This window comes from Orbicella faveolata, unplaced genomic scaffold (genome assembly GCF_042242905.1).
Source record: "Orbicella faveolata isolate gen_17 unplaced genomic scaffold, um_ofav_v1 contig_24, whole genome shotgun sequence".
In the NCBI taxonomy this organism is placed as follows: domain Eukaryota; kingdom Metazoa; phylum Cnidaria; class Anthozoa; order Scleractinia; family Merulinidae; genus Orbicella; species Orbicella faveolata.
The window spans coordinates 17282501-17307500 of NW_028301552.1; the positions used below are offsets into that span (position 1 = coordinate 17282501).

Below are 25000 nucleotides of genomic sequence, written 5' to 3' on the forward strand. Positions count from 1 at the left end.
CCAATCTCACAACAATTAATCTCTCTTTGCAGTTCGAATACTTGCTGTTCTTACAGTTTGAGTGCCAAAAAGTGATATTTCTCTTTATGATTTAATTTAATCAAAAAAACGAAGGTATATAGATCTATCGTTCTATCTTTAATCTCTAAAGTTTGCATACGTCTTGGCCTCTAGAACTGCACAATTCCATTAAAATTTTTATTAAGCGAATAGTACGCATACTCCATCAGTTATTACTCAAACAGTCGCACGTCCTTCTCTTCTACAGACTGCTGCCATTCCAGGTCACCGTCTTCAAAATTAACTATATAGCCCTTGGATCTGTTCCATGCCGCGATGGTGCCCTTTATCCAGCCGAGATATTCAGTGGAGCCATCCAAATTAACTCGGTTGTATTCTACCTCAAGTCTTGCTCCAATAAGGGCACTACCTGTGGAATAAAGTACATGAATGACTTCCACTACCATGACATGACATCCTCTTCAGTCATAGTTAATTTCTCTTGTAATCAAAATGAAAACAAAAACGGGCTTTTTTTTTATGATACAAGCTTGCAACAATGGAATCAGTCAAAGATCATTGACCAAAATTATTTTGTACCTTGTCTCTTTTTACCATGCTTTCTGTAGTTGCAGGCACGTTGCAACTGGCGCCTTTTACCTGGTGGACCTAAAAGATTTTAACGAGTTGTTAACTATATATAGTACGGGGAAATGAGTTTAGGTGGAGCCCTGTTCGTTTTCTACCCTTTCAATTGTTTAGGATGACTTCAAACGTTGACTACATCCATAATAGTTATAGTAGCACTGCGCCTAACTTGTCCTCTACTGCATTAGCTTAATTATCAAAGAATCTGCGTATTGCGGCTGCCTTAAGTAGACAGGACGCAGGTCTTGCGCCAGACACGCTTAACATGTTATTTTGAATATACGTTGAAAATTTCCTTACTGAGGAGAAAGGAATCGAAAGCTGCTGTAGTATTTTCATCGAATGTTGGGAAGGCTTGGGTGAAAACAAAATGATCGTCGCTAACAATTATATAAAGCAAATGGTGTTCAAAACACCGATTGTTACGGTGAAATCTAGAAAGGCGATACTTAGAAGGTAATAGGTGCCATTTCCCAAAGCCCTTGAACAAAGATGCGGGCCAGGTCCCGCACCCGTACCACTAGAACGAGCTAGCTTCACATGTGGTAACAATAATGCATGTTCCCACACTATCCGTCAATATTATCATCTCGAAAATCTTTCAGAAAAATACTAGGGTCGAGGAATTTAAGAAGGTTCGACAATTGAGTAATCCCAATTGATATCACTAAAAACTTTTAATTTTTGGAGAATTCCCTAGCGTCTTCTTTAGGAGCATGAAATCTTCGTTTCCTTCTGCGATTATCGTTTCGCCTCCCTCTTGCTTCTTCAGAGTTGTCACGATAAGACAGCGAAACATTCTTTCCTGCTGCTACAACTTTGGCTGCCTGCACTCTGTCTTCTCGATATATGTTGTCTAGCAAGGGTTCGAGACTGTTTCCTTTTTCTGGAATTGACTGCTTATTAATACTTTCTACCGGATTGTTTAATTTGTGTTTGGTCCTTTCTCCCAGGTTTCCTCAGAGAGTAAAGTGTAGGCTTTTGTGAACATTCCTAGACACAGTAGTAATGACGTAAACGAAAATGCACAAATCGTTTTAAAAATTTCCTAAAAATCCGAATTAATTTCATTACATGTTTAATCGTCAGGTAAATTCATAGTACTCGCGACCACTTTTGAGTTAGTTTAAGTTTAAGTTTAGTAATACTTTGTCATGAAAAACAAAAAGTACATGACTGGAGAATAATTGGGGCGGGAACTAAATTGCCATACAAAGAAGTAGTATAGGGGGTAGTCGACAAATACCGTTTCGCAGAGGGAGCAGTATTTCACCAATTTTCACCTCCCAGCTTTAAGTCAGGCCCTCACAAGCTCGGGCCTGATAAACCAGGGAGGCTGAAGAAAGGGAAATACTGCTTCCTCTTTGAAACAGTATTTGTCGACTACCCCCTATACTACTCAGGCAAACCTACTAACAACAAAGGGGGAGGGAGGGAGCGAGTGCCACCGATTAGAAACAAGCGAGCCCGCTGTTATACCTCCCGAGCCGCGATGTCTCGAGCAACAAACATGTGTGCGTGGCTGATGCGGGGCCGGAAAGAATGCTGCGGGAAGCGCTGTGTCGGCGTGTATTGCGGGCAGCACAACTACCAGCTAAAGAAAGGAATGAAAATTCCAGAGCCGTGTAGAGGCTGCGGAGTCGGCCTTCTGTGCGACTACCGGATCTGCAGCCCCTGCGGCGGGAACGCGCTAAAACAGCGGCTTATCCGTAAGCGCAAAAAAGCAAAGGAAACTTTTGAAATTGTTTTGCTCGAGCTGAAAGAAACACATCAATTAGAAAAAGAAAACCTTTCGTTATAACAAGGAACTATGGCTTCCAACAACGAAAGGTACGAAGAAATACTGGAAGAAGAACTCGCAAAAATCGATCCAGCAACGTTGCAGTATTTGGACCAACTTCTTGCAGAAAATGCGCCAGCTGTAAGAAAGATTGTCCAGAACGTGCTGGATGAACCAATTTCTCAAGAAACGCAGAAGAGTTTGCAAAAACCCCTTACTCCCAAAGCCTTACCAACCAAGACCCCCTCCACGCCAAAGAAAGTCGAGAAAAACGCAAGCTCTTCTGAGGGAGTACGACCCCTTCCCTGCGCGGAAAACTCGAACAGTGACAGACTACCAGAAGGAGATTCTGGATCTGTTCGATGACGCAGAAAAAGAAGGGGAAGAGAGTACAGGCCGGCGTTTCATTCGATGGCGCTTCATCAAAGGCCTGGGGAGAAATCTAACACCAGACTTTATGTCGAGGATTCGTGAAAGAGTAAGCACGTCGTTCTATCTGAGGCACGTTTTCGCATACCAGTTGCGCAACATTGAGGATGGAACTGTGATCGTGTACTACTCGAACCCCAAGGGCTCACAGTGGTTCAACAAACTGGAAGACGCGGGAGAATGGCTTAGCCGCCAGGAAGAACTGCGTCTCGACCTTGAAAGAGTTGAAAGGCCCAACACGAGGTGGGTTTTTGAAAACTTTTTCAACGTTGACCTGAAGGTTGTGCTTGACAGGCAACCTTTGGTGGGAACAGGGCCTTTGCCCGACTGGCTGCGCAACCTTACCCATGGTCGGGCGATGGCTGCGTTGGACACGTATAACGACAACTTTTGCCTCGCTGTGCACCTAGGGGCGCGCACTGACCGTTGTACAAAAGAAGCCCGAAGACTCGCCCAGAGTTTCTACAAACTAAATACCATTCCAGAAAACTTCGGAAAAACGTCTCTGGACGAGCTAGACAAGGTGGAAGCCCATCCGAATGAGGGCTCGCCCGTCTTATCTTGGGTAGGAATCCGCGTCTACGAGCCTGAGCGTTTGGAAGACGGAGAAGTGGTTTGGCACCTCAGAGTGAACCCGAACCCCAAACTCAAAAACATTTTGACGATAGGTGTGTACGAAGGCCACGCTTTCTTGATAAAAGACATCGCAAAGCTGGCGAAAACCTATGCATGCACGCATTGCGGGCAGAGATTCACACAAGCTTGTAGTCTCAAGCGGCACCATCAAACCTGCAGAGCGGGAAAAACGGTAATCTTTTGCCCGGGGACAAAAGTGGAAGCCCCGCAGACAGCTTTCGAGAAAGTGATGTACCCAAAGGGCTCAGCATCGAAACAAGCGATTCTGTGGCTGGAGCGGGAAGCGAAGCGACGGGGGATCCACATCCAACACGCGATGAGCGGGCACGGGGGCGAGAGATGGCTTCCGCGAGAAGGCGGGAAAATGAAGTCTTCTCCTGTCGACGGGTACAACCACGAAAGGAGGACGGTATTCCAATACCACGGCTGCCCCTTCCACGGATGCCCAAAATGTTATCCGCACCGACATGAGGTTATAACAAACGGAAAAACAGCCGAACAACTGTACCAAGCCACCGTGAACCGTACCGCATTTCTGCGGAAACTTGGCTACAAAGTTGTCGAGGTATGGTCTTGCGAAGCTGGGTATCTTAAGGGGGAACTCCCGAGGAAGCAAACGAAAACTTACCCACACGGTATTTTGTATGATTTCGAGGCGTATGGCGTCAAAAACTATCGGAAAGAGTCAACAGGAGCGTTAACGATAGAAAACGCGCACGTGCCGATCTCTGTGAGCGTTGGGGACACTCTTGAAAGAGAGCCCACCCACATCTGCGAAAGAGACCCCGCGAAGCTGGTCCTGAAGCTCATGAAAGAGCTGGAGAGACGCGAGAAAAACATCCAGGACAAGGTGCGAGCGGAGTTTGTGCCAGAAGACATGCACCTGCTGACAAAAGATCAGCAGCAAAAAATCAATGAATGGTGGAACCAGGTCCCTGTCGTGGGCTTCAACTCAGGATCGTACGACCTGAATCTGATCAAAAACCACTTCGCCAGCACTCTCGCCGAAGTAACAAAAAAAGTCAAAGTGGCCAAGAAGGGGAACAAAACCATGTTCCTGCTTACCTGGGGGGCCCGTTTCCTCGATATCATCAACTATCTGGGCCCGGGCACTAGCTAAGCGAAATGGGTGAAAGCCTACAGAAGTGAGTCCGAGAAATCCTGGTTCCCTTACGAATGGTTCGACGCGCCCGAAAAGCTCGATTTCCCTGGGCTTCCGGAATACGAGGCTTTGTATTCGGAGCTGAAGGGCGAAAACGTTCTCACGCGGAAGGAGTGGGAGGGGTGCCAGCGGGTGTTCAAAGAAAAGGGGATGCGGACCTTCGCAGACTGGCTGCGTTACTACAACAATCTTGATGTCGCTCCCGGCCTCGAGGCGCTGGAAAAGATGAAAAGCTTCTACACCGAGAGAGGAATCGACATTCTGAAAGACGCGGTGAGCATGCCAGGGGTGAGTTTGCATTATTTGCTCCGAGGGGCAATCGAGCGCGGCGCAGACCTTTACAGCCCAAGCAAAGAGGCTTACGAAATGCTCAAAGGGGCGGTTGTTGGCGGACCGAGCCTGGTTTTCACAAGGTACCACGAGGCTGGTGTGACACGGATAAGGTCGTATCAGTTCGAAGAACCGCGTCTTTGCAAAAAGATTCTCGGTTTCGACGCCAACGCTCTCTATCCCTCGACCATGCTCAGAGAAATGCCTCGCGGGAAGGAGAAGGTCGTGCACTACGACGATGACCGCCAAGCGGAAGCGGCCGAAGTTCTGATTTGCCGGTTGAAAGCGGGGAGTTGGTCTGGCTTCGCCGAAGTCGACATAGAGATCCCAGAGCGCTTGCGGCCAATGTTCGAGGAGATGTGCCCTTTCTTTTACAACAAAAGAGTTCCCGCCGAAGCTGTGCCGAAACATATGGAAGAGTACTTGGCTAGAACGGGCAGACAGCGCGGAGATGGGCGAAAGCTTGTGGGGGCTCTGTCTGCACAAAGGATCCTGCTTTACGCACCTCTGTTGCTGTGGTACGTGAACCATGGGGCGGTTGTCACGAGGGTTTCCAGAACAATCGACTACGAACCGGGTAAGATCTTCACATGGTTCGTGGATCAGGTGACGGAGGCCCGCCGGACAGGAGACGCGGACAGCAGCAAGGCGCTGCTCGTCGAAGCGTTCAAACTCCTCGGAAACAGCGCTTACGGGAAACTGATCGAAGCGCTGGAGCGGCAAACGAACGTGATATACACGAAAGACGAGAAGGTTGTCGACAGAGCGCTGCGGAGCGCGTATTTCGAAGACCTCGACGAGATCGGGCAGGCCTACGAGCTGGAAAGCCGTAAGCCCCGGATTACGATCAGACGGCCGTTCCAGATCGGAATCGCTGTCTATCAGCTGGCGAAGCTGCGGATACTGGAATTCTACCACGACTTTCTCGGCAAGTACATTGACAGAAGAGACTTCGAGCTCATCCAGATGGACACGGACAGCAACTACATGGCAATATCGGGCGAGCGGCTCGAAGACATTGTCCGGCCAGAGTTGAAAGCGGAATTTGAGGCGGAAAAAAATCAGTGGCTGGCTTGGGACAAGTGGAGCGGGCGCACCCCGGGTCTCTTCAAGCTTGAGTTCGAGGGCCGCCGGATGATCGCGCTCAGCTCGAAGTGCTATTTCGCGGACGCTGGAGAAGGGGCGAAAAAAAGAAGTTCAGCACAAAGGGGATGTCGAAAACGCAGAACGAGCTGTCATGGCAGCGGTTCGAGGAAGCGCTGGAAGGCAGCAAAGATATCGCAACCAACAGAGGTTTCAGGATGCGGGACGGGCAGATGGTCACTTACGAGCAGCAGAAGCTGGGGCTGAGCGCTTATTACGACAAGCGGTGGGTGCTGCCTGACGGGATACACACCGAACCAATCGAATTTCACATCTAGTTCACGTCAGCCGGAGGAAGAGTAGTGTTTGGAGGGACAACGAGCAGCTCTTCACGCACGAAGCCGCGCTTTGGCCCGTCGCGCAGATACTAGAGAACGGGCTGATCCAGTTTGGTGAAAGACCTTTCAATGCCGAAAACTTTCAAAGACCAGATTGGGTCTCTGACCCTTTTCACGTCCCCTTCAAGCTCGCCAGGCTGGTGGAGATAACGAACTTGGACAAGAGAGGGGAGTATTTTTTCGTTTTTTCCAACAGGCCTCGAGTAAGGTGTCGACGGCCTTGCGTAAACAGATTTTTCTTTGATGGCAACGGCGGGTTTCTTGCCGATAAGGTTTGTTACCTCGTTGTTTAGAGCCGAAACAACTTCAGGAAGTCTTTTCACCCAGGCAGTGGACCGCTGGCCCTCAGGGAGTAGCATTTCCACGGCGTACTGGTGCCCGAACAAGCGCTCAGCCAGGGTGCGGTTGAAACGTTCAACAATGGCTTGGTCGCGATGAATGTCAACGCGCCCGCGCCGGATGTATGTTTTGTACTTGTCCATCTCTTTTGTGACAGCGCCCATGAATTTGCGCCCGGGGTCAATCTGCAGCATTTCAGGCCATTTGAGAGGCTCGCGCTTGTAAATCTTCTAAAAGGCCAGGGCGACCTCATCAGAATTTTTCGAAGTCAGGGGTTCGGCCTCTTTGTAGCGGCTGGCCACGTCGACAATGGTCAGCGCGTATTTGTAAACTTTGCGGCCGTGGGGTAGTTTGTCGTGCGGCAGAAAAAGAAGGTCCGCCTGATGGACCTTATTGGGTGTGGGAACGCTGAATTTCGGCCGAGGAATTCGCTTCGGTGCGGGGAGGAATATCTGCCAGAGCGCTTACCTGATCAGCCACTTTTTTGCGGTTTCTTCAGGTACCTTGGTGGCCTCAGCTAATTTTTTATCGCGGCGATTCCTTTCCAGTAGCCCCCGGGGCCGTAGTATATCTTTGCGAGTTTGGCGTCCATATAGGTAAGGCGTAAAAAAGTTTAAAGGAACCGGAAGGCCGCGTAGCCCAGAGCGAGAGTCCCCGCGCCCACGAACATGAGTTTACCGTTTTTTTTGCTGCTCGCTTGGCTGGTAGAAATCTGAGAACTTGGGCTCTTTGGGCGGTACCATCTGTTCGTCAGGATGTGCCTGGTTGTAGAGTTTGAAGGCATAGTCCGTGTTGGTGAAGTTCTGCTTGGCCTGCTCCTTTTCTTGCGCGTTGGTCGCAATCCAGTCGAGAAGATGGGTGCGGTCGTGCGTGTATCTGGCGTAAGCCGCTTGATAATCTTCGAGAACTTTGTCGTGGCGCTTTTTTTCTTCAAGCGCAGCTTTGTCGCCCCCGCCGAGTGCCCTCGCCACATAATTGCCGCCGATGAAAGCTGTGGCGTTCAATACAGCCCGGCCAATCATGATCGCGATGCTCGCCATTGTATATGTTGTAAAATCTCTTTTTAATTGTTCTCGTATGGTGGCGGCGGGGGTTCGTAGGGAGGAGGTGTAGGGCATTTCTCCGCTAATGGACAGTGCTGAGTATCAAGATCCTCAAAATCGGAGTCTTCATGGGTGCGAATCTGAACCGACCAAACAAAATTTATGGCATCAGCGGTATATGAAAAGATATCGTAAAAGAAAGAAAACAGGCAACCGTTGTGAGAGCTTTGAGGAGGAAATAAGAACGCGCTATTGCGTTATTATAATGTTTTTTTTTTCTAAACGCTATCGGGAAGGATTTTCTGGTCCTCGAGGTACTTTTTGAGCGTAATGCTTCCCGCCATGACCGCGGTGAACTTCACGTAATTCATCGCGCTGCTGCTGGGATCAGAAGTGAAATTCTCTTTCACAACCTTTTTTGCGGCCCAGCCGATGCCCGCGGCTAATCCCGTGAGAGTTGCGGCGTCAATGACGGTCTTGACAAGCTTGTTGTCTGACATGATAGCGGCTGATATAAGTTAATAACAAAAGTTTAAAACAAAATTAATCTGTCTTTTTTTCCGCTTCCTCCTCTTCTTCTTCTTCTTCTTCTCTTCTCCTTATTATTTCTCCTATTCTTCTTCTTACTTCTTGTTCTATGTTTCTTTGTCCTTTTCTTTCTTCTGCGCCCTTATCAGCAAACATTTCGTTGGTAAGATGCGCCACCTTTTTGATAGCTTTTGCGGTAAATTTGAGCCATAATACCGAAATTCCGCCAATTGCGGCTGTAGAGATGAGAAGATGCGCAATGGTTGGGTTCGACATCGTGATATACTTTACACCCAAAAGTTTAAACCATTTTTTAAAATCCTTTTGTCTGTGTCGCACGAGCAGGTTCTGGCTCGATACGCGCGGGCTCAGGCGCGGGCTCCAGCGTTTTAATTTTGTCGAACGCTTGATTGGCCATTGCCCTGAGCTCTTCCCGCCTGTAATAAATCCCGATCAGTGAAACGACTATGCTGCCAACAGCAAGCCATTGGGTGGTGCTGAGGCCGCTATTTTTTTCACCGCTGCGCTTTGGGCTTTCGCCTTCTTTTGTAGTCGGGGCTGGCTCAGGAGCAGATGTAGCGGCTTTCGCCTCATTTTCCGCGTGATAAGCCTCGGCCGCTTTCTTCTGTTGCTCCCGGGCCAGCCGCGTTCTTTCAGCAACCATTTTTCCAGCAGCCACACGCTTTGGATTTTTTACGCGCTGTGTGGTTGTAGTCGGAGTTGTCGCTTGCTGTGTGATATCGCCGGCGGGTGCTGTCTGGGTCTCGACCTGAGGTGCGCTCTCGGATTGTCGGTAGACATTCTGAAACGAGGGTGTATTCTAAGCAAATGAAAAAAGTTTAATTGTTAACATTCTGTAAGCACTCCCTCAGCAGTTGTTGATGAATGCTGACCAGTTATTCTGCAGTTGCTGAGCCGGGTACTTCATCAATGCCCTCAAGCGGATATCCATGTTCATCACGAGAAGGGTGGCTCTGCTCCGACAACTGTGGACTAAAATCAATATGTTTTGTGGTGATCAGCGCCGCGTTGGCAGCAGCAAGAAACCGACCGCACTTCAAAGCAAGGTTGCCGGCCAGATTGGAGAGCTCTTTGTTTAAGATGTAGTCGTTTCTGAGTTCTCTTTGATAAGCGGCGACGTCTTTGATGTTGACGACCATTCCGACCGCCTTGGTTGCAAGAAAAATGAAGCTGTCGATCAGGCTTTCTGTTGTCTTTGAGCCGACGTACGTCTCGTAGCGTTTGGTGAATTTCTCGACCTCTTTGTCGCTCAGGCGCTTCACCTGCTCGTGTGTTAACTGCACTCCGATGGCCTCTTTGGCTTTGTCTGTGGATACCAGCACGGCCAGCTGCTCGCGAAGAGCAGGAATGTCAGGTCCAGCGGTTGGAACAATGCCGCCTGGTGGCCCACTGGGCTCGGGCTCGGTTTGAAGAAGGTTCATAACTTCTGCTAACGCGGCCTCTTCTCCAGCCATTGTGCAAGGCTATATACAGCTTTCATTTTTTTTATTCAAATAACTTAACCCCGTAGGGGTGGCGAAGCGAGAACACAAGATAAGAGAACTTTCGCTCTTTCAGCTTTGAAACCAGACCTTTGTACTCATCCGGGGAGAGTTCGCCGGCGTAATCATCGAAGATCGCTTTCGTGGTCTTGGCCGAGGGGGTGTAAAAGAGGACGATCGCCGCCACGTTCTCCCGGAAGGAAGCTGTTATGCCGGTCATCTTCTGGGTCAGCGCCCAAACGCTGATGCCCATATGTCGGGTAGAAAAGGCGAGATTCGCCAGCTCGCCTGTACGCCCTTTCACGTCTTTGGAGGCCGCGCAGTCGTCGAGGATTACGAGCGTGTTGGTGCCCACGAAAAGCCATCTCACGAGCCTCAACCACTTTTCCACGTCGTGCTGGTCGCAGACTATCACATCCATTCTTGGATCGTTTTCGCCAAGCCGGTGGTAGGTCTTGTTGTGCGTGAACGTCGGGCAGATGAGCACGATGTAGTCGAACTTGAAGCGGAAAGGGCCGTAGAGCTGGTCCACCACGAACCTCGATTTGCCTGAATTGGTCGGCCCCCCGATGAGAGCGTTGAAGGGTATCTTGCTTGGGTCCATGTTCATATTCAATTCTGCATAGATTCTAGTTGTCTTGCCATAATGTTGAACTGGGAGTCGGCGATGACGAATACGTGGCAGTTCACGTTGCCTGAGCCTTCGGCTTTCCTCTCGATTTCCAGCTGGACACCGTCCGTACTGTTCACAAGGCGCTTGCCACTTCCATGCATTTCTTGGTCCGCCATGGAGCGCATATCAATCAGAAGACCGAAATTATCTCCGGTGTAAAACTTTGTCGCATCCATGTGCTCGGTTTTATTTGTTTCCTTCACAAAGAAGCGTTGGGCCTGTTCCCACATGTCCTTGCCTTCGACGCCGTTGTTGTAAATCATGTTGGGCGAGCCGTTGATCGTGACGCTGACTTTCGTCAGAACCGGAAGACGTATTTTTCTGAATCTCTGGCGCCATCGGCATACGGCTCTATGAAAAGCAGCAGGATGGCTTTTAGTGACCTTTTTTGGGCGTCGACTTTGATGTTCTTCCTCGTGTCGGTGTCTTTTTTGAAGACCACCACTTCGGAACGCATCACGTGGTCATAGGCGAACTCTTTGGCGCTGGAGTAAACGCTTTGCGCCTCGTCTGCCAGAGTCTTGCTGCGGATAATTTCGTACTCGAGCTGGATGTTGGTCAGCTTGTATTTCAGCTGGGTTGTATCTGAGCCATTGACCACATGTTCAGCTTCAGCAAGGGTTACTTCGAACACGAGGTCGTTGTAGAGGGCCTGGGGGTAGAAAACGCCGTGATCAGTTAGGATCTGATGGTCTAGCCTGATCCGGTACTTGCTTCCGTAAACCTCGTTCAGCTTGTTTTCAGCGGCGACGCCCGAGGTTTTCTTGTCTCCCGCGCCTGAGCGGATCTTGCATAGATCCTCGCTCTGAATCCCTTCGAGAATCATGCCGTCACGCTTTTCCTGCGAAAGGAAAAGGTCATCAAAGATTTTGTAGATGCCATAGCCAACCGTGTCTTGCAGGGTAGTGCCTCCAAACTTCACGTGCAGCCTGTCAACGAGCGCCCGCGTGGCGTTCTGGACAAGGAAGTTGTTGGCGTGCCCTCCAGAAAGGTCGATGTTAAAGACAAGCGCTAGCGAGCCCGGCACCAGAACCTCGTTCACGTTCAGCTTGGGCACTGGAACATACAGCGTATCGCCGGGTTTGGCTTCAGTGCGGGAAAAGGTGATTCGCTTGACCGCGCGCTCGGCCTGCATGGCGCGTAATGTTTTTTGTTGTACGTTGCGCGAAGGTTCTCTGGAACTGACATTGTATTAATACGCCGGCGATAATTTCTAATTTAGAAAATAACAGGCTTGAAATATATCGCTATGTCGGCGGAAGGCGGTGGCGAATTTGGTTACGAAGACCCGGACCTTGACAATCGTGTTGACCACGATGACCACGACGATGGCGAACAAGAGGTTGACACAACCCATCCTTTTCAGCCAGGCGCGGCATCCACTCCCTACCAACCTGGCGAACCATACCACGTGGGTGAACAAACGGAAATGCGTACTATGCAGCACGAGCAGTCCGGCCCGCCTGACATTTCTTATACCGAGACGTCATTTGGGGGAGTAGATATCCCTTTGCTTGAACCAGATCCAGATTCAATCTGTGCTCTTCAAAAAAAAAGTTATTTGCGGCGAAAACTCAAAAAAGCTGTAGATATGATAAAAGACAAATTCCCAAAAGCAGACTTCGAAAAAATTCCGATTAGAAGAGGCAAAAAAGAAGAAAATGTGGGGAAAATTGTTGCTGTGGGCCCGTCAGGAAAGAGTGAGTACAAGATTCTAAAAGATGATGAGTCAGGCTTTATGAAAAGTTTTTTAAAAAACTTCAAAGATAAACTTGGGCCGGAGGCTGAAGAAATTATAGATGAAGACCGAGATACAATCAGAGAACAGCGCCAAAGATTAAGAGAGGCAGAGATCCAACTACAACAGGCGGAAACACTCTATTCGCAAAGAGAAGAAGAAAAGAAAGAAGTCGAAGCTCGGAGACGAAAAATCGAGCAAAAAGACGCTCAGATTGATGCCCTTCAGGATGAACAAGGTTCGAATGTTGAAAGTGAAGCAGAGCTGCGTAGGCTGAAACAACTGAAAAAGAACTATCAAACCGATCTTGAAAACAAGAAAAAAGCTTTGGACTCGCTTACAAAACAAGCAAAAAACAGAGAAAAAGAACAAGCCAAGGTTGACAGACTCAGGGCCAGCCTCGCAGCAAAAGAAAGTGAAACGAACGCCATGGAAGAAAGGCTGAACAGCACAAAACCTTTGGATGACCTGAAAGAGCAGGAAAGCGAGCTGTAGCGCCAAAACGAGGAAGACCAGGCAATCATCCAAGATGAGAATGCCTCCCCCTCCGACAAAGAAGCCGCAGAAGGCAGAGTGGCGGAAAGAAACGAGGAGATCGCGCGTTTGCAAACTCAGATCGCGGAAAGGGAAAGGGAGCGGCCTCTCTTGGAAAGGGTCAAAGAGATCTTCAAAAAATATGGCGTAACCTTGGCCGCTATTCTTATCGCCGCCGGGACCACAATCGGCGCTGTCATCGGGGCCCTCACCAGAGGTTTGAAAGCCACCGGCAAAGCTTTGGGAAATGGCCTCAAAGATATTGCCGCGAAACTTGGTTCTCTGCTACCCGGGCTGATTGGCTCGATCGTGAGCTTCCTTTTCAAAGCCGCCGGCCAAGCCGTCGGTTTTCTGGCCGAGCACACCTGGCTGCTTATTCTTGCGGTGGTGGCCTTTTTGTTAGAACAATTTCTTAAGAAGCAGCGTTAACTTACCGCCAAGCCATGAACAGCAACGCCGATAATCCTACTACACCGACAATGACAGCTGTTTTGTTTATTTCATGCTGCGATGTTTTATCTGGAGCCTCGGGCTCAATTTTTTCCGCCGTCTGTGCTTGTTGAGTTTCGGACGAAGCTGATTTCTTTGATTCGGCTGTTGCGGCTTTGTGTATCGGATTGGATGGATGGCTGTTGGGTGGGTTAATTTTTGACGGGCCGCCTGCCATGTGTTTGAGCTCAGCTTTTTTTGTCTCCGGGTTTACCTCGTTGTTGACTCCCAGTTTCATCCCAGAGACCGCCTGTTTCAGCTTGTTGTTGTAACCGACCGTGCTTGCGATGTTGATTATCATTTGCGCGGGCATGAGCCAGGCCATGGGGGCTACAGCGAGATTGAGCCTCACCTTCGCTTGATCCACCTCGAGCTGGTACCTTTGCACGCTCTTGGCCAGATCGGGCTGTCTGATCGCGTCCTCCACCAGCACAAGGAACTCGCTCTGGGCTTCTCTTGCTCGGCCACCCGAACCGAGAATGCTGCTGCGGACATTGACTTGCGCGCCCACGATGCAGTAAACGAAAGCCTCGATTGACTGGTTGATTCGCGCCAAGCCCGCCTGCGTCAAACCTGATGCTGTGTTTGGCGAGAACCAGTCCGATTGGGTATCAGAAGCGGCACCCGGCTCGATGTAATAAATCAAGTCCCCTTGAAGCGCTTTCCCGCCTTCATCGCTGAATTTGTTCCATCCCGGGTATTTATAGTCAGTTTTCGACGCGCCTGCGCCGGACACATAGATGTAAATGCTTCCCAGACCGTGGTTTTCCCCGTGCGTGTAGCGGAAATCGCTCGAGGGGTCTATGCCGGACTCGTTGCATAGCCTTTTGTACGAAGGAACGTCATAATGATTATTGTATTGATTGAAAGGCGGGTCTCCGGGCAAAGCGCTCACGCTCTGAATACCTCCTAGCTGGAACAAAATGCGCCTGACCGTGAAATACACGTGGAATTTGTAGAAAGCTCTTATCTGCGGGGGGAGATCCATTCCACTGTCAAAGATTTCGCGAGAAACTCCGCACCCCTGTGTCGCGCAGAAAACCGCGAAGTTGAGCTGCTGCGGCCAATATTTCATGTCAGGCCCTCGTAACCAGTGTTTTGATTCGGTTCCAGAAGTGTGCCTGAGTTTGGTTTTTTGGAATATTTCTCTGAATTTTGTCGTGAAATATTGGTCAGGCGTGACGTAGATTTGGATTGCGTCGTTAAATATTTTCTTCAAGCTTGGCGCTTTTCCATCGAAAGGTACCGCAGGGATGGGCAGGGAAACTTTTGAGCCAAGTGGCGACAATCGGTAAGGAAAACCTCCGCTGTCTCCCAAACCAAGCGCCTTTTTCATTTCCGCGCTCCAATATTTTCTGTCTGAGCCGAAGACGCTTTGAAACGAGCCTTCGCTTTCTTTGAAAAACACCTCTGCGGTTACGCTTTTTTTCTCGTCGATCATTGATTGTGAAATGAACCTGCTTTTGTCCACTTTTGGAAAGCGGTTTAAAAAGTTTGTCCACGCCTTTTTCTTCGCAGCATCTTCTTTTTTCAAAAACTTGGGATCATCAAACCCGGGATCTTGACTGATATCGTCCCGCCAATTCGGCATTGTATTTGAAAAAAATTATTGGTTGTTAAATATAAAATGGTTGTTCTGACTATTGTCGCACAACGGAACGGCGAAACTATCAATTTTGAAAAGCCGATACCGAGAGTCGATTTCATGAAACTCATTTCTTGCAGTTTGTACAACAGCTGGTACAATTTGACAAGAGAAGGCTCGGCCACCTTGGGAGATAAAGATAAAGACAAAGCTGTATCAGTCGGTAAAATAGTCCCAGGGCACTACAGTTTAGAAAGAATGGCAAAAGAAATTGAGGATCTGTTGCAAAAATATCAATATAAAGCGTTGAAAACAGCAATAAACCAACCTCTTGGCCAGCTTGTAATCAGAAATTTTGGTTCTGGGGCAAAACCTATTGAATTTGATCGCGATTTAGCCAATATGCTTGGTATTGGGCGAAAGTTTCCGGCTTTTAGCTTTGCTTTCGTGAAAAAGCTTGGCTCTCCTGCAACATATTTCATTCATTGCGACTTGATCGACAAACAAAAGAATCTGTTCAATGGCAAAAGGTCAGATGTCTTGGCCTCGTTTGATGTGAAAGGGAACCCTTTTGAAAAGGTAAGCTACTAGGGTTCTCCGCAACAGGTTTTGCGAGACTGCTCTACAGGCGAGTTCATAAATAGCATCACCATTAGCGTCAAAGATGAAAATGGTGAACTCTTTGATTTCAAGGGGTTGCCACTTCTTTTTGAATTAGAGTTAAATTAAATTTCTTTATACACGCAATGTCTTCGGCAAATCTGTTACCTCCAAGCGCGCCGCCTGCCGAGTTTTCTATCCAGTGGTGGCGGAGCCTTTTCAAAATTTCCGCTTGCAGAAGGTCAACGAGATTTCCAACACTTTGGCCGGTGAGGTCTACCACTATTGCCTCGTTGCTAAAAAATACAAACGCGCGAGAAAGTTCGTTAATTGGGGCGCTGCCGGCTCCAGCATTCTCTCGGCAGCGTTTTCCAGCGCAAGTTTTGGCTCCGCTCTGTCTGTGGTTGGCCTGTCGGCAGCAGTTCCTCTTGGCGGCGCTGGTGGATGCTTCGCTCTCGTTTCGTCGGGGCTGATTGTTGCCAGCAAAAAGCTCGAGTCGAAAATAAAGAAGCATCAAGAGATTACCACGCTCGCCGTTGCCAAGCGCGATACCGTCAACAGACTGCTCTCCAACGCTTTGAACAACAACGAAGTGTCTTCCCACGAGTTTGACACCATCCTTTCCGAGTTTCAACAGTATAACTTTCTGAAAGATCAGGTCCGAGCAAGGATGCTTCGCCAACCATCAAAGAGAGGGCTTACCGAGGTTGATGTCAATAAAATGGAGAAAGACATCCGCGGCAGAGTTGAAGCGGAAATGATAAAAAAAATCACGAACCCTCCCGCTTCGAACTGACTTTTAGAAACAGACGGTTTTGTTTGCATGTTATGAAAACATGATTGCCTGCTTCCACTTGGTCGCGTTTCTTGCGAATGAATATTACACACCTGTGTGGCAAAAAGAGGCTCGTGATATAACGCGCGAGGTCGTCGCTGCGATGGTTGAGGCGGATGCTGAAGTTTTTCGCTAACGCTCCGCGCCAAAAGGAACCAATCATGCCAATTGTAACCGTTCCAGGAGTATATTTCCAAAAAATTCTTGGAATCGGGGTCGGCTTCTATGAGAAGTTTTGGCTTCTTCGGCGGCGTTACCGAGGGATTATGAATAGTTCCCTCACTTTCGAAACAAGGGAAACAGCAACCCTCGAAATAACAGTTCGGGTATTCAACGCGAATTACCATTCTCACAATTTGCTGCTTGAATTCGCAGAATGGCAGTTTTAAGATATTCTCGTGTACCTTGCCCCACCCCATTTCCTTTTTTTCCTTTATTTTTATCGCGATGAACTCCTTGAGAATCATCTCACGAGGCCCCGCATCAGCCACGCGCACATGTTTGTTGCTCTAGACGTCGCGGCTCGGGCGGTATAACAGCGGGCTCGCTTGTTTCTAATCGGTGGCACTCGCTCCCTCCCTCCCCCTTTGTTGTTAATAGGTTTGCCTGAGTAGTATAGGGGGTGGTCGACAAATACTGTTTCAAAGAGGGAGCAGTATTTCCCTTTTTTCAGCCCCCCTGGTTTATCAGGCCCGAGCTTGTGAGGGCCTGACTTAAAGCTGGGAGGTGAAAATTGGTGAAATACTGCTCCCTCTGCGAAACGGTATTTGTCGACTACCCCCTATACTACTAAAGAATATTCTCCGATATTAAACACTCTAAAAAATTAAGAAATAAAACTCTAAATTTAAGAGCGGCCCATAACTAGCCTAATTAAATTGCATACTAAAATTGACACTAAAAATTACTGATGAAATAAGATTTAAATACGGTCCAAAGCTAACCTAATTAAATTGCATACATGTTACTCACGAGTTACACCTGATCTAAATTGACACAAATGATCATCGGCGAGATTTTGGTTCCTTTATTATACAGACAGAAGTACCTCGCCGCTGAACATCGGCGAGATTTTGGTTCTTTTATTATACAGACAGAATTACCTTGCCGCTGAACATCGGCGAGATTTTGGTTCTTTTATTATACAGACAGAAGTACCTCGCCGTTGAACATCGGCGAGATTTTGGTTGCTTTATTATACAGACAGAACTACCTCGCCGCTGATCATCGGAGAGATTTTGGTTGCTTTATTATACAGACAGAACTACCTCGCCGCTGATCATCGGAGAGATTTTGGTTGCTTTATTATACAGACAGAATTACCTCGCCGCTGATCATCGGCGAGATTTTGGTTGCTATATTATACTGACAGAATTACCTCGCCGCTGATCATCGGCGAGATTTTGGTTGCTATATTATACAGACAGAACTACCTCGCCGCTGATCATCGGCGAGATTTTCGTTCGGTATATAAGAGAAATTAAATTTTCACATATTCCAACATTTACATAAAATAGTTTCAATCTAATATGTGAATATGTGGCTCGTCTGGCTCGTTTGGCTCGGCAACGGATCCAAAAGGAGTAATCTATATACGCGTCAAGTCCTAGGTCTATGTATTTAGTGGCTCGTCTGGCTCGTTTGGCCCGGCAGTGGATGACAAAGGAGCAAATGAGCCAAACGAGCCGGCTCTTTCGGTGGATGATTAAAAGGGCCCTGCATTGTGTAGTTTAGCCGAGTTCCTTTCCTTCCATACTTCACGCAAAGGCTGGAACTCAGGCAATTCTTAGGGAATTAGTCCTTCCTCCTCGAAAAATTGTAAAAGCGACACGCAGCATTGTGATATGTCATGCCTAGTTGATAACTTATTCAAACAACCGTGTTGCATTCTTTGCCGTGTGATTTCCCATTACAATTTCAACGAATTGCTGATATCCTAAATAGAAGTATATTTTGATAGTTTGTTTCACTTTAGCCTCGATTGCACCACTACACCTCACAACAAAAATCCTCGCAACGTACGGGCCCGGAGCCCGTTTCTCGAAAGCCCCGGAAACCTTTCGGGCCCGGAAAGCCATAGCAAAATCTCGAACCTTACGATTACAGAGCTGTTTTATTCACATATTCTTAATATGAACAGAGGTTCCCTTCATACAAGAAGTTTCAGGCGTATACACTTCTCCGTTTTTAGATATATATACCGATGAACTGAAAATGGCTTTACGGGCCCGAAGAGTTTCCGGGGCTTTCGAGAAACGGGCCCCTGGTGAGATTGAACTCGAATACTTCTAGCCCGCGAGCAGGCTCACGTTGGAGCACAAACGCGCGCGGAGTAGCCGCGAGCGCGAAATCGAGCGGTGAAGCCGCGAGGCGAGAAAGGGAGCCTGCTCTGATCTCTGCAAATTTTGTATTTCCAGCCCGGAAACCGCAGAAAAGAATAAGTCAATTAATCTTCACCGGAAGTATGACCTTTGACAGCTCAGATTTCTCGGGAAAATTGTAAATCTTTTTCATAATAATATGCAGGCGCGATATCCGTTGTTGATAAAGTTTTGCCGAAGAAAAACCGTCAAAGTTTATGTCTAGCGAGGACACACACTTGATTCCAAGTGATCGTGCAGTCTGGTCTTTAATGATGCTGGTAAACAGGCAAACGCCTTCATGTTGTTTCGTTGCCCGCTTGCAATCGCATACGTTTGTAATATTTAACTCTTTCCATATGCAGTCAGCAACACGACAAGTAGGTCTTGATTCCTCAACATACTTTCAACTGCTATTTCCTCCTCCCTCATTAGCTAGTTTGAATTTAACCAGAAATAGACTGGACAGTAATACGCGCTCTCAACTCTTCCTCCGACTCCAAATGTGGGCGGCTTATTTTTTATTGTGAGAACGTGCGGTTAAAAACCGACTCCATGGGGATCTATTAAATCGCTCCTCATCAAAGATAATAAATTGACAGTTTTCTCGCCTTTCCCGCATTTCGACCAATGGTGTTTCACTTCGCTCAGGCGAAGCAGAAATGAAAAAAATACAGAGATCAAGGCAGGCTCACTTTCTTGGTGTCTCTTCACCAGACTCCTTCCCGCCGGATCGCTTTGCTCTTCACCGCTCGCGTGCGTGACTTAAAAGTGAGCCTGCTTGCAGGCTAGAATAAGCTGCAGGGATTCTCATAGTTAGAGCCCTTCTTTTCGAGTCAATCGCTAAGTGTTGAGTAAGAGAGTTGTCAACTCTTCTATTTAGAGGATATATGTTTTGTTAGGTCTAAAATGTACATTTTTATAAATCGAACGTGCAAGAATTTGATGCATTTAAAATTTAACCCTCTTAAGACGAGTTTAATCTATTAGAGCGTGTGACCTTTGAACTTCCTTTCCTGGATTTTGCAATTTGTTCATTTCCTCAGGGCAATATATTGGGCAGACTGCTCGTTTGCGTAATGCTTTGTAGGGAAAGCGGCCCGGACACCTGAAAATGCTGTGGTCTAAGTTATTTTTGTTTCCGGTTATCTGCTGCTGGGCTCAAAGTAAGTAATAATTTTATTTCAGTTTGTTTTTCTCTGATCTAAAATTGTGCGTATCTGTTTTGCAACACAAGAATTAGTCGGCGTCCACATTCCAGAGGTGAATCTCCTTCTCGGAGGAAGTTTTATTCTTAGGAGTGACCACGAATTAAGAGTGAGTCCATGGGTGCACCAGGCAGGTCTGCTACACGCCATCTCACCGATTTCAATGAAACTTAGCCAGTATAAAGGGTCTACCCCAAAACTTAGAAAGACACAATGGTTTCGGTTTTGGATCTTTCCGGTGGGAGGTGGGTCACCCCCTGGTTTTACTAGATTTTTGCCAAGAAAATTGCCTCAATGTAGGCAAAATGTATGAAGCTCTCAGAACAACTGTAGGTTTGTACACACATTGGCAGGCGGTGTTGGACACGACTCGCAAAGTATGCCGCGAGAAATTTTCCCTGGAGCTCATTTTCATCAGATCGAACATCTCCACGCGCTGATGGTGATGTGGAAATATGACTTATAGGAGGTTCGCTAGCTTCCGATGCTGAAAGAAATCTGGAATGACATCCATATCAAATGTTCCGCAGGCCAAGTAATAGTTGTAGATAACTTCTGCTCGATTCACAAAGCCACCATTTTCAGTGCTGAACAGATGATTTAGGAATCGAAGCTTCACAGTTCGTCGAATCTCTACCGTTGATAAATTATTTCCGTTTCTGACCTCTTCGAATTCGATCTTAACTTGCCGGAATTGAACCTACCTTCGGAACTTTCCTTCTTAGATATCTCGACTTGTTTATGAAGTGTATGAGTGTATCGCTGGCCAACAACATGGTTGTTGACAGATGTTGTGTTTTCGTTCGACGATAAGAGAGCTGAGAGGTAAAACCTATGAAGAAAAGGGTTGAATAATTCGAAATCAAAGTAATGTTTTGTCCTTGAAAACTTGTGTTAAGCTTGATTAATCGAGTTTCGCCCGCTGTATTTCCTTATTATCAAAAGTAATCATAAACAGCTTGCTAATGAGCTATGGCTCTTTCAAAATAACAAAAATAATTTGCAATAAATGGAATTAAGAAAGCAGAAGCTTAATGGGAAAAGTAGGGTATGTTTTGCTTCAATGTAAGTGGTAAAAAATAATTGTATTGGTTCCCTGTACCAGGTCACACTTCCGGCAAATTCTTGTTCAACTTACAAATCCAAGATGAAATATGTACTGTGTGGATCTATTTAAATTTGTAGTCAATGTGATAAACACGGTTTTGGTCTTGCTCAACTTCCTTGAAAGTGTTTAAAGTAAAAGTCTACAGATGACTTTGTCTCAGACATTGCCACTGGCAATATCAATGTTCAAACTGATGAGAGTTTGAACATTGATATATTTATATTTATATATATTTATCCAAAGCAGGATCCAAAAATCTTGAACATCGGCCAAACAAACGAATGACATACGCACTACAAAAAAAAAAATAAAATAATAACAAGAAAACATTAAGATATAGAGGGAACAAGCTGAACCACAAAATTATAGAAATCACACAATCACTCCCGCGAAATACGGCGAAAATCTGACAAATCAAGGAAAATGCTCCAACTTTAAGTCCGTTTTTCACCGTTAAAACGGCGGCGCCCGCCTGGGCCCGCCGGACTTTTCTTAAAGTTCAACTCTCGAACTAAAGTTTCACGCAAAAATTATTCACAATACTGATCCCTGTTACCCCGCAAACGACCAAAAGAATATCCATGTCAAGTGCGTGTGGTAAACAGAAGTTTTCAACATAGCATGATTTCCATTGACTAGTTCTGATGCAAAAATTGCTTACCTGCACTTGAGTCTTAGCAAATAACTGGTCTAGATATTACACTAGCAGCTCCTAGAAAAGGTTCGTTTGATTCTCATGATGAGTGCAAAAATCGGTCGAGAAACGACAACCTACTCTCCATTCGCAACGAAAAATGTGTCCGCCAACGCTTCGGCTGAGACGACATATGATTGGTCGAATACTGTTACGTGAACCGTGTGCAACACCGCCTGGCACATTGGTATATCTATAGTGAATGCAAGAAACAAGTGACAGTCTATTTGATCAGCCGCTTGGCAATCAATGGACATAAATATGTGACTGTGTTTTTAGACCTTCAAACATTTGAGGATTTTGAGGTCAAATAATCTCTCCTTGCCAAAAAGGTAAAACACTAATTTCAACGTTCCTTTGTCCATCAATCATTTATCTTTTAAAAACAGTTAAAACATCTTTGGGCACTGCCATATGCCACTTGAAAACTGCACCTAAAACAATCTTACTTTAACCTTATCCGTCATACAATGCTGACAAAAGCGGCCACTAAAGAAGATAAATCGACATTTACAAGCTCTTTTAGCAAGAAAACTGCACCAGGGCGGAAAGTAACCCTAAAAGGTTTCGAGATTTTGAGAAGAAATTGAAGATTACGCGTTTTTAGAGATACGTGTCATCAAATTATCGATAGTAAAATCGCAGTGCTTGTGATTTGACGTTTGTTATTTCGAGATTTGCTCGCAAAATCAGCTATTGGCTTTCATTCAACTGTTTATTTATCAAGAGGTTGTGCTGTTTATAATGCCCTCAGGAGATTTCAGGGTCACATGCCGAGTTCTTGTTGACAAGTACATTCCAGCTAGTGTGTAGCCTGCGAGGAGGCTCACCTTTGAGTCACGCGCGCGAGCGGCGAAGAGCAAAGCGATCAGGCGGGAAGGAGTCTGGCGAAGAGGTTAGTGTGCAGCAACATAAACTTGCACAAGCTAAAAAGGACATTACGAGAAACTCTTCCTTATGGCTAAAAACGGAAATGCAGTTCTAACAAATTCGTTAGTTCAGCAATGCATATTTCCAGTAAAAAAGGCTACAATTATGTTATTATTGTCACCTACCAAGGCTTACCGCCATCTAAAATTTGCACGCGTAAGCGGAATTTGTAGCATGACGCGACCTGATAACCTTTCATGAGAATTCCGACAGATTGTTCATCCCTTCCGCTTAGCAACGCTTTCAGAATGTCCTGTACATCTCTACAAGTACATTTGGCTGGTTTGTGACCTGGTTTATCGCCATTTCGCATTATTTTTACGCTATGTGACTTTCTCTGCCACTCGCCACTAAATGTGCGCCAGCCCTCTTTTGAGACAGCTAGTACACAGTTGCGGGAAAGGGGGAATGTTGTTGGTTCGAATTGATCGATACAAAAGTCAACCTTGACCTTAAGTGCACCCCTTTCCGATGTTTTTCTTTAAGAACCTTTGTCATTTTTAACAGCAGTTCTGTTGCAATATGTGTATATTTTTGAGACTGTTCAAAATCCGGTGACAATTAAACTTGATGCCGACGTAATGTTTCGTGACACCAAAGAAATATGCTCGCGACACCAAAGTACATAAACACCCCATAAACACGCATTATGTCTACATTTGTGTAATGCGTTCGAGCGCATCATTAAGAAGTTTACAGTAAATAATTCTCAAAAATAGCTCTTCTTCGTTTCAACTGAGTTGATATTAGGCCTGTTCAATCCAAACCAATTTGGTAAAATTCTTAACAGCCGTAAGTCGTGATCATTAGCTTAAATCGAATCAGATCTAACATAATCACGCAAGGGACATTTGTTGCCAGTCCCTGCCAGTAAACGTCTTCTTCGACCATAACCCTATGTGGGTATAGGGCCAGGCCAGTAAACGTGCTACAGGGGAAAAAAATACGGAACTCGATTGTTGCTGCCTGTTTGTTTGTCCGTTTTTTTTTTAGAAACAAGTCTAGCTATAAGCCGAACCATCTTATTGTACCATTTCTTCAAGTTTTGTTGGATGTTTTGAAAACCGATCACCCGGCTTTATGCTCGTGAATCATTACACTCTGTATACTAAATAATAATCTAGTAAATAGTATTAAGTCCGCAGTAATAATTAGTCGGCGTTAATAAAAATTATTGCAACATCACACAACTAATAAGTTACACTTCCTTCCTTTGTGCAATAGCACTGATTGTGTTCAGTCCGCTAAGGCCCAATTCAGACGTCGTACTTCTGCCGTGCCGAACTGAATTCAGGAAATTAAGCTCGACAAACGCACGGCAGAAGCACGGCGTCTGAATCAAACTTTTGAATTAAGGTTACTTCCCACCTTCAGAAGCCAAAAAAATCGTTTTTTCTTTTATTGGACAAAATTTACGCTCGTCATTTTATCTAGCGTTTCCAAAGGAAAAACATTAAAAATCTCGAAAAGCGGCCGAGTTATTTAGAAAAAACATATTTTCAAATAAAGTTAATAAACTAGGAAGGTGTCATAATCTTGTCAACGGGCGAGAACCCTGGGACAATTTTCGCGGCAAACGCTCATCGCTCGTATTTCATGTCATTTATTTACATCACGCACTTGACAAAAATTCCCACGTGAAAGCTCTTTTCGCTAACTCCTTTGGAAAAATCAAAAGCAGAAAAAAGTCCTTAGGTAAAGAAAACGAAAAAAACCGGCCCAAAGAAGAAAGAAAAAGCTCCATATTGTCAAGGAAAGAAAAAAAAAAAACAAGCTTGCCGAAAGCGACAAAGGCTCTTGGTTTGGCCAAACGCCTTCGACAATCTCGGCATCTGCTGAAGATCCGGAGCGTTCAAATATCCGTGGAACAAGTAGCTTTAAAATCAAAGTCAACGTCAGTGCAGGCTGCGAACAAGATTCTTCGTCGGAATCTGGCGGAAGCGATGAAGAAAATGAAACCTACCCAAGGGAACTCATTTCGGCATTAAGGGTTTCTTTAAGCTGTCCGTCGATTCCTTAACGTCTTGTTTTTTAGCGGCACATTTTCCGCCTTAAACATTCTTGGCACGGGTTTTGCCTTTGCCTTTGCCTTTGGCGTCTTTGCCCATAATATTACGTCGCCGTCCTAAATTGAACTCCACTGAGCGAGATAAAAAAGATGCAATGGCATGCTTTTCCCGGGAAATTTTGATCTATTGTCATAGACACTAGGAGGTCCTGTTGTTCCATTGGCTTGCGGTTTTATTAGGCGTGATAATCTCCGGGCGTGGCGCGAGTTGTTTACGAACCTTTACAAGCTAAAATCTCCCATTTGATTTTTGGCGCAATACATCCACTTTGAGCGAATTTATAGGGTATGCAGATTTGA

The 25000-nt window shown here is 46.4% G+C and overlaps 4 protein-coding genes, 1 long non-coding RNA gene and 1 pseudogene across 6 annotated transcripts in view; 3 read left to right on the forward strand and 3 right to left on the reverse strand.

Moving 5' to 3' along the window:
* LOC110043096 (uncharacterized) overlaps window positions 1–25000 on the forward strand; it is a 390873-nt gene that overhangs the window by 222071 nt on the left and 143802 nt on the right. Inside the window, exon 1 of one of the 2 annotated variants that reach the window (XM_089292809.1) lies at window positions 19727–19858. The exons of the other annotated variant lie outside the window; for it this stretch is intronic. Within the exon in view, the coding sequence (XP_089148935.1) occupies window positions 19807–19858 (52 nt within the window). The 5' untranslated portion in view covers window positions 19727–19806. Of the gene's footprint in view, window positions 1–19726; window positions 19859–25000 lie in introns of those variants that run through there. 2 annotated transcript variants of the gene reach the window in all.
* On the reverse strand, window positions 189–843 carry LOC149110678 (uncharacterized). The gene is made up of 2 exons (XR_016207696.1): window positions 601–843; window positions 189–430 (listed from the first exon to the last, which is right to left on the reverse strand). It is a non-coding gene; the product is annotated as an uncharacterized LOC149110678 (long non-coding RNA).
* On the reverse strand, window positions 8440–11957 carry LOC149110679 (uncharacterized). The gene is made up of 2 exons (XM_089291473.1): window positions 11946–11957; window positions 8440–9196 (listed from the first exon to the last, which is right to left on the reverse strand). Exons 1-2 carry the CDS (start codon window positions 11955–11957, stop codon window positions 8690–8692), a joined length of 519 nt encoding a protein of 172 aa, XP_089147599.1. The 3' UTR covers window positions 8440–8689.
* LOC149110680 (uncharacterized) lies at window positions 11804–13252 on the forward strand (annotated as a pseudogene).
* On the reverse strand, window positions 13225–14868 carry LOC149110681 (uncharacterized). The gene has a single exon (XM_089291971.1). The coding sequence runs from the start codon at window positions 14751–14753 to the stop codon at window positions 13254–13256; it is 1500 nt and encodes a 499-aa protein (XP_089148097.1). The 5' UTR covers window positions 14754–14868; the 3' UTR covers window positions 13225–13253.
* The window catches only part of LOC149110682 (uncharacterized), a 4268-nt gene continuing 2158 nt past the window's right edge, over window positions 22891–25000 (forward strand). The window contains exon 1 of the mRNA XM_089292821.1: window positions 22891–23988. The gene's annotated coding sequence lies outside the window, so the exon portion shown is untranslated. The remainder of the gene's footprint in view (window positions 23989–25000) is intronic.